The sequence below is a fragment of the Somniosus microcephalus genome, chromosome 5 (genome assembly GCF_052327205.1).
Source record: "Somniosus microcephalus isolate GS21.2 chromosome 5, FLI_Smic_1.0, whole genome shotgun sequence".
Classification (NCBI taxonomy): domain Eukaryota; kingdom Metazoa; phylum Chordata; class Chondrichthyes; order Squaliformes; family Somniosidae; genus Somniosus; species Somniosus microcephalus.
The window spans coordinates 128,050,165-128,067,069 of NC_140991.1; the positions used below are offsets into that span (position 1 = coordinate 128,050,165).

A 16,905-nucleotide genomic window follows, 5' to 3' on the forward strand; every position below is an offset into this window, starting at 1 on the left:
CCCACTTTTTTCATCAGAGTGTTTGAATATAAAATCATGCACAAGAATATGTTCCCTTTAAAAGCGAGCCAATTAAGAGGTGTGTACTTTATCACTTATCACTCAGAGCAGAAGTTTACTGTTTTGCTAATTAAAGCCTCAAAATCCAATAATGAGCCTATTTGGTGGATGTCTATTACAGCGCATATTTAGGCCATATCTTACTTCAAGGATGACACTCCCTTGATATATTTTTGATTTTTCCAATCATTTAGTTTCAACAAGGACAAAAATTATTTTAGGATTCTAAATGCAACAATGATTTTTATAAATGAAAATTATTTTTTACACTTGTCTTTGTAACACTGTCTTACAGGGCTTTCTTAATGATAATTGCAAATTTGCACTGTGTTACTGGACATCAGCAGATTTAGCTAATAACGAGCTGCAGACTAGGTTTGACGCCCTCGTCCCCGCACCCCTGCCCCCCCCACCCCCCACCGCCCGGCCTCTCCTGCGGGCTGTATTGAGTTTGCAGTGAAGGGCACATTAGTTGGCCTCTGTGCTCTTAGGTGAGTGAAGGAAAATTAGTGAGAGTGCCCACTCCTGATCACCAATAAGCAATGCCTGCTGGAAGTGCGTGTATGGTGTTATTGGGTGAGGACAGCAATTGTAATCGAATAGTGGGCTGTATTTAAAGAGGAGATGGTTCGGGTACAGTCGAGGTACATTCCCACGAGAGGGAAAGGTAGGTCAACCAAAGTCAGAGCTCCCTGGATGACGAAAGACATAGAGAGTAAGATGATGCAGAAAAAGGGGGCTATGACAGATGTCAGGTTGAGAATACAAGTGAGAACCAGGCTAAATATAGAAAGTTCAGAGGGGAATTGAAAAAGAAAATAAGGGGCAAAGAGAGAAAAAAAAAGGGGCAAAGAGAGAATATGAAAATAGATTGGCAGCTAACATAAAAGGGAATCCAAAAGTCTTCTATAGGCATATAAATAGTAAACGGGTAGTAAGAGGACGTGGGACTGATTAGGGACCAAAAAGGAGACCTACGCATGGAGGCAGAGGGCAAGGCTGAGGTACTAAATGAGTGCTTTGCATCTGTCTTTACCAAGGAAGAAGATGCTGCCAAAGTCATAGTGAAAGAGGAGGTAGTTGAGATACTGGATGGGAAAAAATTGATAAAGAGGAGGTATTAGAAAGGCTGGCTGTACTTAAAGTAGAGAAGTCACCAGGACCAGATGGGATGCATCCTAGGATGGTGAGGAAAGTAAAGGTGGAAATTGCGGAGGTACTGGCCATAATCTTCCAATTCTCCTTAAATATGAGGGTGGTGCCAGAGGACTAGAGAATTGCAAATGTTACACCCTTGTTCAAAAAAGGGTGTAAGGATAAACCCAGCAACTATAGACCAGTCAGTTTAACCTCGGTAGTGGGGAAGCTTTTAAAAACGATAATCCGGGACAAAATTAACAGTCACTTGGACAAGTATGGATTAATTAAGGAAAGCCAGCCGTATTTGTTATAGTCAAATCGTGTTTAACTAACTTGATTGAGTTTTTTGATGAGGTAACAGAGAGGGTTGATGTGGTGTACATGGACTTCCAAAAGGTGTTTGATAAATTGCCACATAAGAGGCTTGCCAGCAAAGTTGAAGCCCATGGAATAAAAGGCACAGTGGCAGCATGGATACAAAATTGGCTAAGTGACAGGAAACGGAGAGTAGTGGTGAACGGTTGTTTTTCAGACAGGAGGAAGGTACACAATGGTGTTCCCCAGGGGTCGGTACTAAGACCACTGCTTTTCTTGATATATATTAATGACTTGGATCTTGGGCTTCATAAATAGAGGCATAGAGTACAAAAGCAAGGAAGTTATGATGAACATTGATAAAACACTGGTTCGGCCTCAACTGGATTATTGTGTACAATTCTGGGCACCGCGCTTTAGGAAGGAAATGAAGGCCTTGGAGAGGGTGCAGAAGATTTACAAGATTGGTTCCAGGGATGAGGGACTTCAGTTACATGGATAGACTGGAGAAGCTGGGGTTGTTCTCCTTAGAGCAGAGAAGGTTGAGAGGAGATTTGATAGAGGTGTTCAAAATCATGAGGGGTCTAGACAGAGTAGATAGAGAGAAACTGTTCCCACTGGCAGAAGGGTCGAGAACCAGAGGACACAGATTTAAGGTGATTGGCAGAAGAACCAAAGGTTACATGAGGAAAAACTTTTTTACCCAGCAAGTGGTTAAGATCTGGAATGCACTGCCTGAAAGGGTGGTGGAGGCAGATTCAATCATGGCTTTCAAAAGGGAATTGGATAAGTACCTGAAGGAAAAAAATTGCAGGGCTACGGGGAAAGGGCGGGGAAGTGGGACTAGCTGAAGTGCTCTTGCAGAAATCCGGCACTGGCTCGACGGGCCGAATGGCGGCCTCCTGTGCTGTAACCATTCTTTGATGCCTGCTACAGTTGACTAGTGTGTTGATACTCATATCAAAGCTCAATTATGAATAGTGGCTTTTGGGTGAAGTACTAGAAATAACCAATTACCGTGAAGTCATATCTGACTTTAACGTAGAAAAATGTTCCCAGGCACTTCACAGAGATGTCAGGAAAAAACATGAACACTGAACCAAAAAAAGAGATATGGAGGCAGTGACCAAAAGCTCATTATGGAGGTGGGTTTAAAGGAGGAGAGTGAGACGGAGAGGCAGAGATGTTTACAGAGAGAATACCAGAGCATAAGGCCTAGGCAGCTGAAGGCATGGCTACCAATAGTGTGAAGGAAAAGGGGGATGCACAAGAGGCTGGAGTAAGAGAATCAGATTTCAAGGGGATGTAGGGCTGGAGGAGGCTACAACGATAGAGAAGGGGCAAGGCCATGGAGGGATTTAAACACCAGAACAACAACAGCAACAACCTCTATTTATATTGCGCCTTTAACGTAGTAAAACATCCCACGGTACTTCAAAGAAACGTTATCAAACAAAATTTGCACTGACCCACATAAGGAGATATTAGAGCAGACTTGGTCAAAGAGGTAGGTTTTAAGGAGCGTCGTAAAGGAGGGTAGAGAGGTTTACAGAGGGAATTCTAGAGCTTGGGGCCTCGGCAGCTGAAGGCACGGCTGTCAATGGTGGAGCGATTAAATTCGGGGATGCACAAGAGGCCAGACTTGGAGGAGCGCAGATATCTTGGAGGGTTGTAGGTCTGGAGGAGATTACAGCTGGAGGAGATTACAGAGATGGAGAGGGGTGAGGCCATGGAGGGATTTGAAAACAAGGATGAGAATTTTAAAATCGAGGCATTGCTTAACTGGGAGCCAATGTAGGTCAGCGAGCACGGGTGATGGGTGAACGGGACTTGGTGCAAGATAGGACTCGGGCAGCAGAGTTTAGGCTGACCCCAAGTTTACGGAGAGTGGAAGATGGGAGGCCGGCGTGGAGTGAGTTGGAATAGTCAAGTCTAGAGGTAGCAAATGCATGAATGAGGGTTTCAGCGGCAAGTGAGCTGAGGCAGGGGCACAGTTGGGCAATGTTACTGAGGTGGAAATAGGCGGTCTTAGCGATGGCACGGATATGTGATCGGAAGCTCATCTTGGAGTCAAATATGGCACCAAGATTATGAACAGTGTGGTTCAGCCTCAGACAGTTGCTTCGGTCGTCCCAATATTTAGTCGGAGGGAATTTCTGCTCATCCAGTACTGGATGTCGGGCAAGTAGTCAGACAATTTAGAGACAGCGGAGGGGTCGAGAGAGGTGGTGGTGAGGTAGAGCTGGGTGTCATCAGCGTACATATGAAAACTGATGCTGTGTTTTTGGATGATGTCGCTGAGGGGCGGCATGTAGATGAGAAATAGGAGGGCGCCAAGGATCGATCCTTGGGGAACACCAGAGGTAACTGTGGGAGTGGGAAGAGAAGCCATTGCAGGTGATGTTTTGGCTACGACTGGATAGATAAGAATGGAACCAGGCGAGTGCAGTCCCACCCAGCTGAACGACGGTGGTGAGGCGTTGGAGGAGGATGGTGTGGTCAACCGTGTCAAAGGCTGCAGATGGGTCGAGAAGGGATAGTTCAGCACTGTCACAGTCACGTAGGATGTCATTTGTGATTTTGATAAGAGCTGTTTCGGAACTGTAGCGGGGCGGAAATCTTTTTATTAATTTATTCATGGGAGATGGACATCGCTGGCAGGGCTAACATTTATTGCCCATTCCTAATTGCCCTTGAGACAGTGGTGGTGAGCTGCTGCCTTGAATCGCTGCAGTCCGTGAGATGAAGGTACTTCCACAGTGCTGTTTAGGGAGGGAGTTCCAGGATTTTGACTCAGCGATGATGAAGGAACGGTGGTATATTTTCAAGTCACGATGGTGTGTGACTTGGAGGGAAACTTGGAGGTGACGGTGTTCCCATGCGCCTGCTGCCCTAATCCTTCTAGGTGGAAGAGGGTTTGGGAGGTGCTGTCGAAGAGTATTCCATCACACTCCTGACTTGTGGCTGGTAGATGATGGAAAGGCTTAGGGGAGTCAGGAGTTGACTTACTCGCCACAGAATACCCAGTCCCTGACCTACTCTTGTATTTATGTGGCTGGTCCAGTTAAATTTCTGGTCAATAGTCACCCTCAGGATGTTGATGGTGGGGATTCGGCGATGGTAATCCTGTTGAATGTCGATGGGATTCCTGTTTGAATCTGTTTGGAGTTTGGGGAAAGATGGACACGGATTCTGGAGGCAATAGCATGTTCAAGGACTTTGGAGAGGAAAGGGAGGTTGGAGATGGGGCAGTAGTTTGCAATGATGGAGGGGTCAAGGGTCATATTTTTGAGGAGCAGGGTGATGACGGCAGATTTAAAGGAGGATGAGATTGTTAAATTTGGGGCATTGGGAGATTGGGAATCAATTAGGTCAGAAAGGACAGGGGTGATGGTAAGCAGGATAGGATACTGGCAGAGTTTTAACCATTTGGCTACTATGCATCATCAAGCAAAATTGGTGCACCTCTATTTCTTTCCTTAAGTCTGTTTGATGGGCAGAACAAGACAGACAGGATAACAGTGGTGATCGTCTCGGTGCTCTCTTCAGGCTCACTTTTTGTATTCATGAACCACAATGTAGTAAAATTGTTTCTCTCCTCTGTTGGAATATTGCTATAACTTAAGATTTTCAAGTTTTTTTCTTGAATTCTGGTCAACAATTTGGGTGAAATCAGCTGGAAACACGTACGTGCTTTATTGTGTCAAAAATATCAATCATCAGAAAACGTTGGGTTTAATCAGCAAAACAACTTTGGCAGGTACTTTTAAGTGGGATTTTATTTTCAGTTGAGGTTCCTTAAAACATATAACCATAGCAATGTTCCCAATGCACTGTCCTTAACTGTGAATTCTGAATTTATTTTGCACTTTTTTTTTATAATGAACATCTCTGTTCCAAGGAATAGCTGAAAATATATTTAGGAAAAAATGGCTGAATTGTTCAATATATTTTCATTGATTATTTGAATTATCTTATAACTCTACACACTTAACCAGGCAGCCTGTTACGACTGTAGTCTAGTCTTTTCATCAACTGGCCTGAAAGCACCATGTTTCTTGATCTGCAAATTATTCTTGAAGGAAATTGCTCCTTGGGTAAAGCAAAAGATCTTAATTTAGGATTTGAAAATGAGCCTGGGAGACATTTGTGGTGCAGCAGCAACAAGATTGGTGCATTCCAACAAGAGGGAAGGGTAAGGGATCCAAAGCAAGGGCTCCTTGGATGACGAGGGAGATAGAGAAGATGATGAAACAAAAAAAGAGGGTGTATGATGAATGTCAGGTGAATTCTTCAAGGGAGAACCAGACCAAATAAGTTGAGAGGGGAAGTGAAGATGAAAATAAGATTGGCAAAGAGAGAATGTGAGAGTAGAACGGCGGTTAATATAAAAGGGAACCCAAAAATCTTCTACCAGCATGTAAACAGTAAGCGAGTAGTAAGAGGTGGGGTGGGGCCTATTAGGGACAAAGAAGGTGATATATGCTTAGAGGCGCAGGGCAAGGCTAGAATACTCAATGAGTACTTTAGAAGATAGGAGCAGGAGTAGGCCATTCGGCCCCTCGAGCCTGCTCCGCCATTCAGTGAGATCATGGCTGATCATCCAAACTCAGTACCCTGTCCCTGCCTTCTCCCCATATCCCTTGATCCCTTTAACCTTAAGAAATATATCTAACTCCTTCTTGAATATATTTAATGACTTGGCCTCAACTGCCTTCTGTGGTAGAGAATTCCACAGGTTCACCACTCTCTGGGTGAAGAAATTCCTCCTTATCTCTGTCCTAAATGGCTTACCCCTTATCTTTAGACTGTGACCCCTGGTTCTGGACTTCCCCCGCCATCGGGAACATCCTTCCTGCATCTAGTCTGTCTAGTCCTGTTAGAATTTTATAAGTTTCAATGAGATCTCCTCTCATTCTTCTAAACTCCAGCGAGTACAAGCCCAATCGACCCAATCTCTCCTCATACGTCATTCCTGCCATCCCAGGTATCAGTCTGGTGAATCTTCGCTGCACTCCCTCCATGGCAAGAACATCCTTCCTCAGATAAGGCGACCAAAACTGCACACAATACTCAAGGTGTGGTCTCACCAAGGCCCTGTACAACTGCAGCAAGACATCCTTGTTCCTGTACTCAAACCCTCTCGCTACGAAGGCCAACATACCATTTGCCTTCTTAACCGCCTGCATGCTTACCTTCAGCGACTGGTGCACAAGGACACCCAGGTCTTGTTGCACTTCCCCTTCTGCCAATCTATTGCTGTTCAGATAATAATCTGCCTTCCTGTTTTTGCCACCAAAGTGGATAACCTCGCATTCCGCCAGTTCTACCGGTATTTTGTCAGCATCCACCTCCTTTACTAAGGAGGTGGATGCTGACAAAATATCGGTAGAAGTGGAAAAGATAAGGAAGGGGTGAAAATTGACAGACTGGATGTACTAGAAAGGCTGGGTATGCTTAGAGTGGATAAGTCGCCTGGTCCAGATGGCTTGCATCCCAGGTTGCTAAGAGAATTAGGGGAGGAGATAGCGGAAGGGCTTGCCATAATTTTCCAATCTTCCCTAGATGCGGGGAAGGTGCCTGAGGATTGGAAAGTGGCAAATGTGACACCGTTGTTCAAGAAAGACTGCAAGGACAATCCTAGTAACTACAGGCCGGTCAGTTTAGCATCAGTGGTGGGTAAAGTTTTAGAAACAATAATCAAGGAAAAAATTAACGGGCACTTGGAGAGGTTTAAGCTAATTAAGGAGAGCCAACACGGATTTCTAAAAGGCAGATCGTGTTTGACTAATCTAATTGAATTTTTTGATGAAGTAACAAGGAGGATTGATGAAGGGAATGCAATGGATGTTGTCTACATGGATTTTAGGAAGGCGTTTGACAAAGTACCACATAGAAGACTAGTTAACAAAATTGAGGCTCATGGAATAGGTGTATCAGTGGCAGCTTGGATAAGGAATTGGCTTAAGGATAGAAAACAGTGAGTTGTGGTAAATGGCTGTTATTCAGACTGGAGGATGGTAGACAGTGGTGTTCCCCAAGGGTCAGTGCTGGGGCCACTGCTTTTTTTGAGATATATATAAATGACCTGGATATTGGAATACAGAGTAGAATTTCTAAATTTGCCGATGACACCAAACAGTGAGGATGATACCAATCGACTGCAACAGGACATAGAAAGGCTAGCAGAATGGGCAGACAAGTGGCAGATGGAATTTAATACATAGAAAGGCTAGCAGAATGGGCAGACAAGTGGCAGATGGAATTTAATACAGAGAAGTTTGAGGTGATGCATTTTGGCAGAAGGAACAGGGAGAGGCAATATATACTTAAAAGCACAGTTTTAAAGAGTGTGCAGGGACAAGGGGACCTGGGAGTTGATGCGCATAGGTCCCTGAAGATGGCAGGATATATTGAGAGAGTGATTAGCAAAGCATATGGGATCTTGGGCTTCATAAATAGAGATATGGAGTACAAAAGTAAAGAAGTTATGCTGAACCTTTATAAAGCGCTGGTTAGGCCACAACTGGAGTATTGCATCCAGTTCTGGTCACCACACTTTAGGAAGGATGTGAAGGCCCTTGAGAGGATGCAGAGGAGATTTACCAGAATGGTTCCGGGGATGGGGGATCTTAGCTACAAAGACAGGTTGGAAAAGCTTTATTTGTTTTCATTAGAGGAAAAGGAGGTTGAGGGGTGATTTGATAGAGGTGTACAAGATTATGATGGGTTTGGATTGGTTAGATGGGGAAAGGCTGTTCCCACTAGTTGATGGTAAAAGGACTAGGGGACACAGATTTAAGGTTTTGGGTAAGAGCTACGGGGGGATGTGAAGAAAAAAAATGTTACGTAGCGAGTGGTGATGACCTGGAATTCACTGCTGACGGAAGTGGTGGAAGCGGAGACACTCAATGTTTTCAAGGGGAGACTGGATAGGCACTTGGGGGAAATAAAGTTGCAGGGCTATGGGGATAGAACGGGGGAATAGGACTGAGTGGATTGCTCTACAGAGAGCCTGCACGGACTTGATGGGCCAAATGGCCTCCTTTTGTGCCGTTATGACTCTATGGGCTAAAAATTGAGTAGCGCCCCGGAAAAATTAGCATCCCCGTGACGGAAATTGAGTGGTTGTGCCCCAAGAAGGAAGCGGGGCACTACTGGAAGTGCCCCGCATCCCTCTTGGGGCGCTGTGAGTCAATATTGCGGCGTTATCGCTGCGGCACGTTGCGGTATTGCAGGCCTTCCTCCCTTTCTTAAAGGGGAGGGGCCTTGGCGGGGGGGGGTGCGTTTCAGGAGGTCTGGGATGGGAGTGCAGGCAGGTGCTGGCAGGCGGCCAGCAACAAAAATGGCCGCCCCGCACCTCGCCTTTAAATTGTGCCTCCCTGGCCGCAGGTACGCCCCCCTGACTCCGTCGGACATAGCGTCTGGTGGTAAGTCAGGGGGCGCTCCCGAAGATCATGGCCGGGGCGTCAGCGGGGCGCTGCGCACACCAATGACATCATCGCCAGCGCTGCAGGGCGCTACCGGTTAGCGCCACCACTAACTTCCCGCTGAATTTTGTGGGAGGCGTGGGCAGTGACGCGCCCGGGTGCTAGTTGCGTTGCGTCCCATTAGCGCCCTCTTAAGGCGCTAACGGGAGGCGCAACCAACTGAATTTTTCCCCCATGACTCTCGTAAGGCCTGACATCCTTCCTAATGTGTAGTGCCCAGAATCGAATACAATACTCCGGCTGAGGCCTAACCAGTGTTTTATAAGTGTTTAGCAAAACTTCTTTGATTTTGTACTCTCTTCCTCTATTAATAATGCCAAGGACCCCATATGCTTTTTAAGTCTTCTCAACTTGTCCTGTCACCTTCAAAGATGTGGATACACCCCCAGGTCTCTTTGTTCCTGCAACCCTTTAAAATTGTACCATTTAGTTTATATTGCTTCTCCTCATTTTCCCTACCAAAATGTATCACTTAACACTTCTCTGGATTAAATTTCATCTGCCAATGTGTCTGCCCATTTCATCAGTGTCTATGTCCTCCTGAAGTCTGTTACTATCTTCCTCATTGTTTACTACATTTCCGAGTGTGATGGAATATTCCATTCATCACTGCCTGTGACTGTGGTCGGTTTCAGTTTCATTTCCCTTCCCCCAGTTCCGTTTCCTCACCATTGTATTGTATATTGGAATGTGTTGTGTGTAGGGCTCCGCCCATACCTGGCCCCTATGTAAGCAAGCTCAGTCTGGCCTCATATCCAGTACTGCAGCCCTCCGGATGGAAGATACCTCTCTCCACTACGTGTTACCTTCTAAGTTAATAAAAGCCTTGTTTTGTTTCGCTAACATCGAGTCTCGGAATTATTGAGGCACATCAATTTTATTAACTTATTTTTCAACACAATGGATCAACTCCTGAAACCCGAACGTTTGGATTTGGATCAGCATGCTCCGGACGCATCAGCACGCTTCGGACACTGGTTTATGTGTATGGAATTCTTCCTGGACAATTCCGCAGCCGTCAAAGACGCTACGGACGCTGCGAGTATGAAACTCGGAATTCTGCGGAATTGGGTAAGCCACCGGGTTTACCCCCTCATCCAAGACGCCGACACGTACCTGGCCGCCTGCGACATCTTAAAGGCGCATTACCAGCAGCCTACGAATGAGGTGTATGCTAGGCATCTACTCGCACACAGCGACCTGGGGAATCGGTGGAGGAGTTCCTAGGCACCCTGAAAATGCTTGGCAAAGACTGCAAGTGCCGAGATGTAAAAGCCGCAGTGTACACTGACGAGCTTGTTCGTGATGCCTTTATCACAGGCCTCAGCTCCACTTACATCCGGCAAAGACTGCTGGAAAAAACGGGATTGGACCTGAAACAGGCTGCGGACACCGCGCGATCCCTGGATGTGGCCCAGAGAAACTCGGACGCCTACTCTTCAGTCCACGCCGCCACGTGTGCACCAAGGGCGCCGCCATCTTGGAAGGCATCTTCCCCGCCCGGCAGCCCGACACCGTCGGGGCCCCGCTCTCCCCCCAGAAGCCCTACGACAGCCGCGACGCGTCGGGGACCCAACTGCTACTTCTGCGGGCAGCCAAAGCACACCAGAAACCTGTGCCCGGCGAAAGGCACCACCTGCTTTAAGTGCGGTAAGAAGGGGCACTTCGGGAAGGTGTGCAGAGGGAACCCCGCCGGAAAACCAACCGCCGGAAAACCCGCCACCGCCGCATGCGCGCCGTGGGAGCGGCCATCTTGGACGCCATCTTGCCTGACCTCGTGGGGTCCGCCATCTTATGAGCAGACAGCGTGGACGCCATCTTGTCTCGATCAGGGCCCTACAGTGGCATCGGTCACAGTGGACCAGACCAGGCCGCACCCGCTATCCAAATCAATGGTGGACATCGAGGTAAACGGGTGCAGGGTTAAATGTTTAATTGACAGTGGAAGCACGGAGAGTTTTATCCACCCTGAACTGGCACAACAACTCTCCCTAAAGGTGGTCCCTACTCAGGGTACCATCTCTATGGCTGATAAAACCCAGACATCGACCATTCTGGGTTACTGCACGGTACAATTGTCCGTTAACGGAACTGTATATGATAATTTTAAAGTATTAATCATGAAGAACCTATGTGCGAGCGTGATCTTGGGCCGGGATTTCCAGTGCAACCACCAAAGCATCACGCTCAAGTACGGTGGGTCCCAGCCGCCCCTCACAGTGTGCGGTCTGGCTACCCTGAAGGTAAAGCCGCCTTCGCTATTCGCGAACCTTACCCCTAACTGCCGGCCAATAGCGACCAAAAGCAGGAGGCACAGCTGGGAGGACAGGCGGTTTATCGCGACCGAGGTAGACAGGCTCCTGAAAGAGCGCATTATTGAACGCAGCAACAGCCCGTGGCGCGCCCAAGTGGTAGTGGTAAGGGGTAGCGAGAAGAAACGGATGGTGATCGACTATAGCCAAACGATCAACAGGTACACCCAACTAGACGCCTACCCGCTACCCCGCATATCAGAAATGGTGAACCAAATCGCCCAATACCGGGTGTTCTCCACCATCGACCTCAAGTCAGCGTACCACCAGCTCCCTATCAGACCAGAGGACTGCCCGTACACCGCCTTCGAGGCGAACGGACGCCTCTACCAATTCCTCAGAGTCCCCTTTGGGGTGACGAATGGGGTCTCGGTCTTCCAGAGGGAGATGGACCGCATGGTCGATGACCACCACTTGCAGGCAACCTTCCCCTACCTCGACAACGTCACCATCTGCGGTCACAACCAGCAGGATCACGACTCGAACCTCAAGAGGTTCCTGGAAACCGCACAAAAACTCAACCTCACCTACAACGAGGACAAGTGCGTTTTCAACACCACGCGCCTCTGCATACTAGGCAGCGTGGTGGAGAATGGGGAAATCGGACCAGACCCCGACCGATTGTGCCCCCTACGGGAGCTGCCCCTGCCCAACACTCCCAAAGCCCTGAAAAGGTGCCTGGGGTTATTTTCTTATTATTCCCAATGGGTCCCCAACTACTCCGACAAAGCCCGCCCCCTCTTGAAAGCATCCTCTTTTCCGCTCTCTGCTGAGGCCCACACCGCCTTCAAAAGCATTAAGCAGGATATTGAGCGGGCCACGCTACAGGCAGTGGACGAGAACACTCCATTTCAAGTGGAAAGTGATGCGTCTGACTTCGCCTTGGCGGCCACCCTCAACCAGGCGGGGCGGCCCGTAGCTTTCTTCTCGAGGACCCTCCAAGGGCCCGAGATCAGACACTCCTCCGTGGAAAAGGAGGCCCAAGCCATCGTGGAGGCAGTGCGCCACTGGCGCCACTACCTAGCCGGCAAACGCTTCACCCTACTTACCGACCAGCGGTCGGTAGCGTTTATGTTCAATAATAAACAGAGGGGGAAGATTAAAAATGATAAGATTCTTCGGTGGCGGATCGAGCTCTCCACCTTCGAGTATGACATCATTTACCGGCCAGGGGCCCTTAACGAATCCCCTGACGCCCTCTCACGAGGGATGTGTGCCAGTGCCACCGGGGATCGGCTACAGACCCTCCACAACGACCTCTGCCACCCAGGGGTCACGCGGCTGTTCCACTTCATAAAGTCCCGTAACTTACCCTACTCGATTGAGGAAGTTCGGTCTCTGACCAGGAACTGCCGCACTTGCGCTGAGTGCAAGCCTCGGTTCTACCGCCCAGATAGAGCCCACTTAATCAAAGCTACACGGCCCTTTGAGCGGCTCAGCTTAGATTTCAAGGGCCCCCTCCCGTCCGTCGACCGCAATGTTTACTTCCTGAACATTGTGGACGAATACTCCCGGTTCCCATTCGCCTTCCCCTGCCCAGACATGACCAGCGCCACGGTCATTAAATGCCTCAACAGCCTGTTCTGCCTGTTCGGTATGCCAAGCTACATCCATACGGATAGGGGGGCGTCCTTCATGAGTGAAGAGCTACGCCAGTACATGCTGTCCAAGGGGATCGCCACGAGCCGTACCACCAGCTACAACCCCCGGGGTAACGGCCAAGTGGAGCGAGAGAACGGGACAGTATGGAAAGCAGTCACTCTAGCTCTAAGGACCAAGGGCCTCCCTATCTCCCGCTGGCAGGAAGTCCTCTCGGATGTGCTCCATTCGATACGGTCGCTATTGTGTACTGCCACTAATGCCACGCCTCATGAACGAATGTTTGTCTTTCCCCGGAAATCCACCTCAGGCGTATCCATGCCGTCATGGCTCTCCACCCCAGGTCCGGTATTCGTGCGAAGGCATGTGAGGGGCCACAAGACGGACCCTCTCGTGGAGCCAGTGTACCTACTCCATGCCAACCCCCAATACGCATATGTCCGGCACGCCGACGGAAGGGAGGACACCGTGTCCATAAAAGACGTCGCCCCAGCCGGTAACGACAACAACCACGGCGATAGCAGCGACAACGATCGCAGCAACTCTTACCCACCCACTACTCTTTCATCACCCCCGGAAGAACATCGACCAACAGCACCCCCACCAACTACCCCTTCAACAACCCTGGCGGCACCCCCGGCAGAGACCCAGGAGGCTACCGGGGACACCCGCGGCACCGCAACAGCCACGTCGGTCGCAGAGGACTATCAAACCCCCGAACAGACTAAATCTATAGAAGGGGTGAATGTGATGAAATATTCCATTCATCACTGCCTGTGACTGTGGTCGGTTTCAGTTTCACTTCCCTTCCCCCAGTTCCGTTTCCTCACCATTGTATTGTATATTGGAATGTGTTGTGTGTAGGGCTCCGCCCATACCTGGCCCCTATGTAAGCAAGCTCAGTCTGGCCTCATATCCAGTACTGCAGCCCTCCGGATGGAAGATACCTCTCTCCACTACGTGTTACCTTCTAAGTTAATAAAAGCCTTGTTTTGTTTCGCTAACATCGAGTCTCGGAATTATTGAGGCACATCACCGAGTTTTGTCTCATCTGCAAATTTTGCAGGATAGTCAGCATCTGTGGAAAGAGCAGACAGTGAATGTTCCCTTCTTCAGAACTGAAAAATAAGAGACAAACAAGTATATTAATAAAATCAGAAAACGCAGGAGGGGAATGGAGAAGCACGACAAGCACAGAGAGGAAGTAAAGTGGAATGATTATTGGATGCTGTAACTGATCATCTCAGTCAAGTAATGGAAAAAAGCATTAAATAAATAAAATACATTAAAGAAACAAAGGGTGTGTGAATTGTTAAGGCAGTGAAATAGCCCAAGGAATAGGGGAGAGATAGAAAACCCTCTTATCTCTCCACTCATCTTTCTCACCTTGTCCAGTCTCTATCCACCTACATCTGTGATGACTCTGATGCCAGCTACCACTTTAAAGATATTTTACATTCTCTGGCCTCTTATCATCTCCTTTTCTCCATGGACGTACAGTCCCTTTACACCTCTATTCCCCCATCAGGACAGTTGGCTTCTTCCATGAACAGCAGCAGCCCATCCACCACCACCCTCGTTCCGTTGGCTGAATTTGTTCTCAAATTTTCTGGGGTCAGACTCATTTAGTATGCAAGATAAACTCTACATTTAGATTAAGCCTACAGTTGGAAGTTTGTTGGAGGGCAAGAAATAGTCTGTTTTCATCAGTTCTTAAAGGTTTTCATGTTCTAATTCAAGCTAAATGGCCAGATGTGAGGACAAAATTACTTTTCAGCATTTCCAAAGGCTGCAAAGACTTTGAAATAATTTTTCAGCCTTTGGGCAAATGATGGCGAGATGCTGCACCCGAGTTCCCTATTCAATCACTGGGCAAGTGGAGATGATAAGTGAAGACGGTGCCCTGTTTGGCACTCAGTGGCACCCTCTTCAGAGGACAGCATGCCTGACACTGGATGGAGGCCAATATCAACACTATGCTCGTTACCTAAGGACTTGGGAACAGATGTGTAAGCTGGCAGCATACCTTAAGGAAGCTGCCACAGTAAGTTTACCCAACAGTACTATTTATCAAGTTAATGGTCTAAGAGTGCATGCCACAAAGTGTTGCCTGATATCCTGTTTAACATTTACTGCTAGGCCATTGCTGAACCCTCACAAAAATCTTAAAGCTCTTTCATTGCTTGCAATACATATCAAGAGAGCACACATTGTTGCAAGTTGCAAGAGGCTCCCACAGCCACCCAACAGACAGTCACTTCACTTTCTCCATAACATGAGGAAAAAACTGAGAAAAATATCAAACCAAAAACACAGACAGCCAGAAAACGAGGAATTATGCCTTACTTATTGTCAGGCACTAACACAATACAGAAACACACTCAGAACCAAAAAAGAGCAGTATGTTAAGAATACACTCAGCTCCATCGAGGAATCCATTGATTCCAATTGTTTCTGGGACAACTGGAATGCATTACACAAAAAACAACACAACGAATTGGCCATTCAAAATGGAGACACATGGGAAAACCACTTTGAAAAATTATACCAGAAAAACACACTAAGGCCAGAGCAACACCAAATATGCAAAAAACTGGAAAAGCTCGAAATGGCCATAAAAGATAACCAAAACCCGCTAGACTCCATAATAACAGAAAAAGAACTATTTGAAAAACTCAAGGACCTGCGACCAGGAAAAGCTTGCGGTGCAGACGGCATACTAAGCGAGATGATTAAACACACAGACGATAAAATGAAACTGGCTATCCTAAAACTCTTCAACTTGGTTCTGAGTGTCGGTTACTTCCCTGATATCTGGAACAAAGGACTCATAATGCCCATATACAAAAGTGGGGACAAAGTCGACCCAAATAACTATCGAGGCATCTGTGTAAACAGTAACCTGGGGAAGGTATTCTGTAGTATCATAAACAAAAGACTTATAAACTTCCTTGAGGAGCACAATGTCTTGAGTAAAAGCCAAATTGGATTCCTACCAAACTATAGAACATCAGACCATATCTTCACCCTACAGACCCTAATTGACAAACATGTTCATCAAAACAAAAGCAAAATCTACGCATGCTTTATAGATTTCCAGAAGGCTTTCGATTCCATCTGGCACGACGGTCTATTCCTGAAACTTATCGAAAGCGGGGTAGGGGGAAAAACATATGATGTAATTAAATCAATGTATACAAACAATAAATGTGCAGTTAAAATTGGAGACAAACAAACAAAATACTTCCCACAGGGGTGGGGGGTGACGCAGGGCTCGCCCATCTCACCGACACTCTTTAATATTTACATAAATGAATTGGCAAAACTACTTGAACAATCTACAGCACCCGGCCTCACCCTATATGAATCCAAGGTTAAATTCCTCCTCTATGCAGATGACCTGGTTCTGCTGTCACCAACTAAGGAGGGTCTACAGCAGAACCTGGATCTGCTGGAGTCGTTCTGCCAGACCTGGGCCCTGACAATAAATCCCCAAAAAACCAAAGTCCTTGTGTTCCAGCAAAGATCCAGACATCAGGGACCCAAAATAAATTTCACACTAGGAACAACCAAAATTGAACAAACCACTAACTACACATACTTGGACTTAAAAATCAGTTCTATGGGAAATTTTCATCTGGCTGTGAATGAACTGAAAGAGAAAGCAAGAAGGGCTTTCTATGCCATTAAAAAATCAATCCAAATAGAAATCCCAATTAGCATTTGGCTCAAAATTTTTAAATTAGTAATTGAACCAATTGCACTCTATGGCAGTGAGGTGTGGGGACCGCTAACACAACAAGAATTTGCAAAATGGGACAAACACCCAATTGAGATCCTGGGAATTCTGTAAAAGTATCCTCCGGACTCAAAGGAAAACCATAAACAATGCATGCAGGGCAGAACTAGGCCAATATCCATTAATAATCACTATCCAAAAAAGAGCCACCAAATTTTGAAAACACCTAAAAATGAGCAACCCCCACTGC

At 47.2% G+C, this 16,905-nt stretch overlaps 1 protein-coding gene across 4 annotated transcripts in view; it reads left to right on the forward strand.

Moving 5' to 3' along the window:
* The window catches only part of invs (inversin), a 425,788-nt gene that overhangs the window by 396,006 nt on the left and 12,877 nt on the right, over nucleotides 1-16,905 (forward strand). For 2 of the 4 annotated variants that reach the window (XM_085988195.1, XM_085988194.1), the window contains exon 16: nucleotides 13,227-14,522. The exons of the other annotated variants lie outside the window; for them this stretch is intronic. In XM_085988195.1, the coding sequence (XP_085844321.1) occupies nucleotides 13,227-13,696 (470 nt within the window). In that variant the 3' untranslated portion in view covers nucleotides 13,697-14,522. Of the gene's footprint in view, nucleotides 1-13,226; nucleotides 14,523-16,905 lie in introns of those variants that run through there. 4 annotated transcript variants of the gene reach the window in all.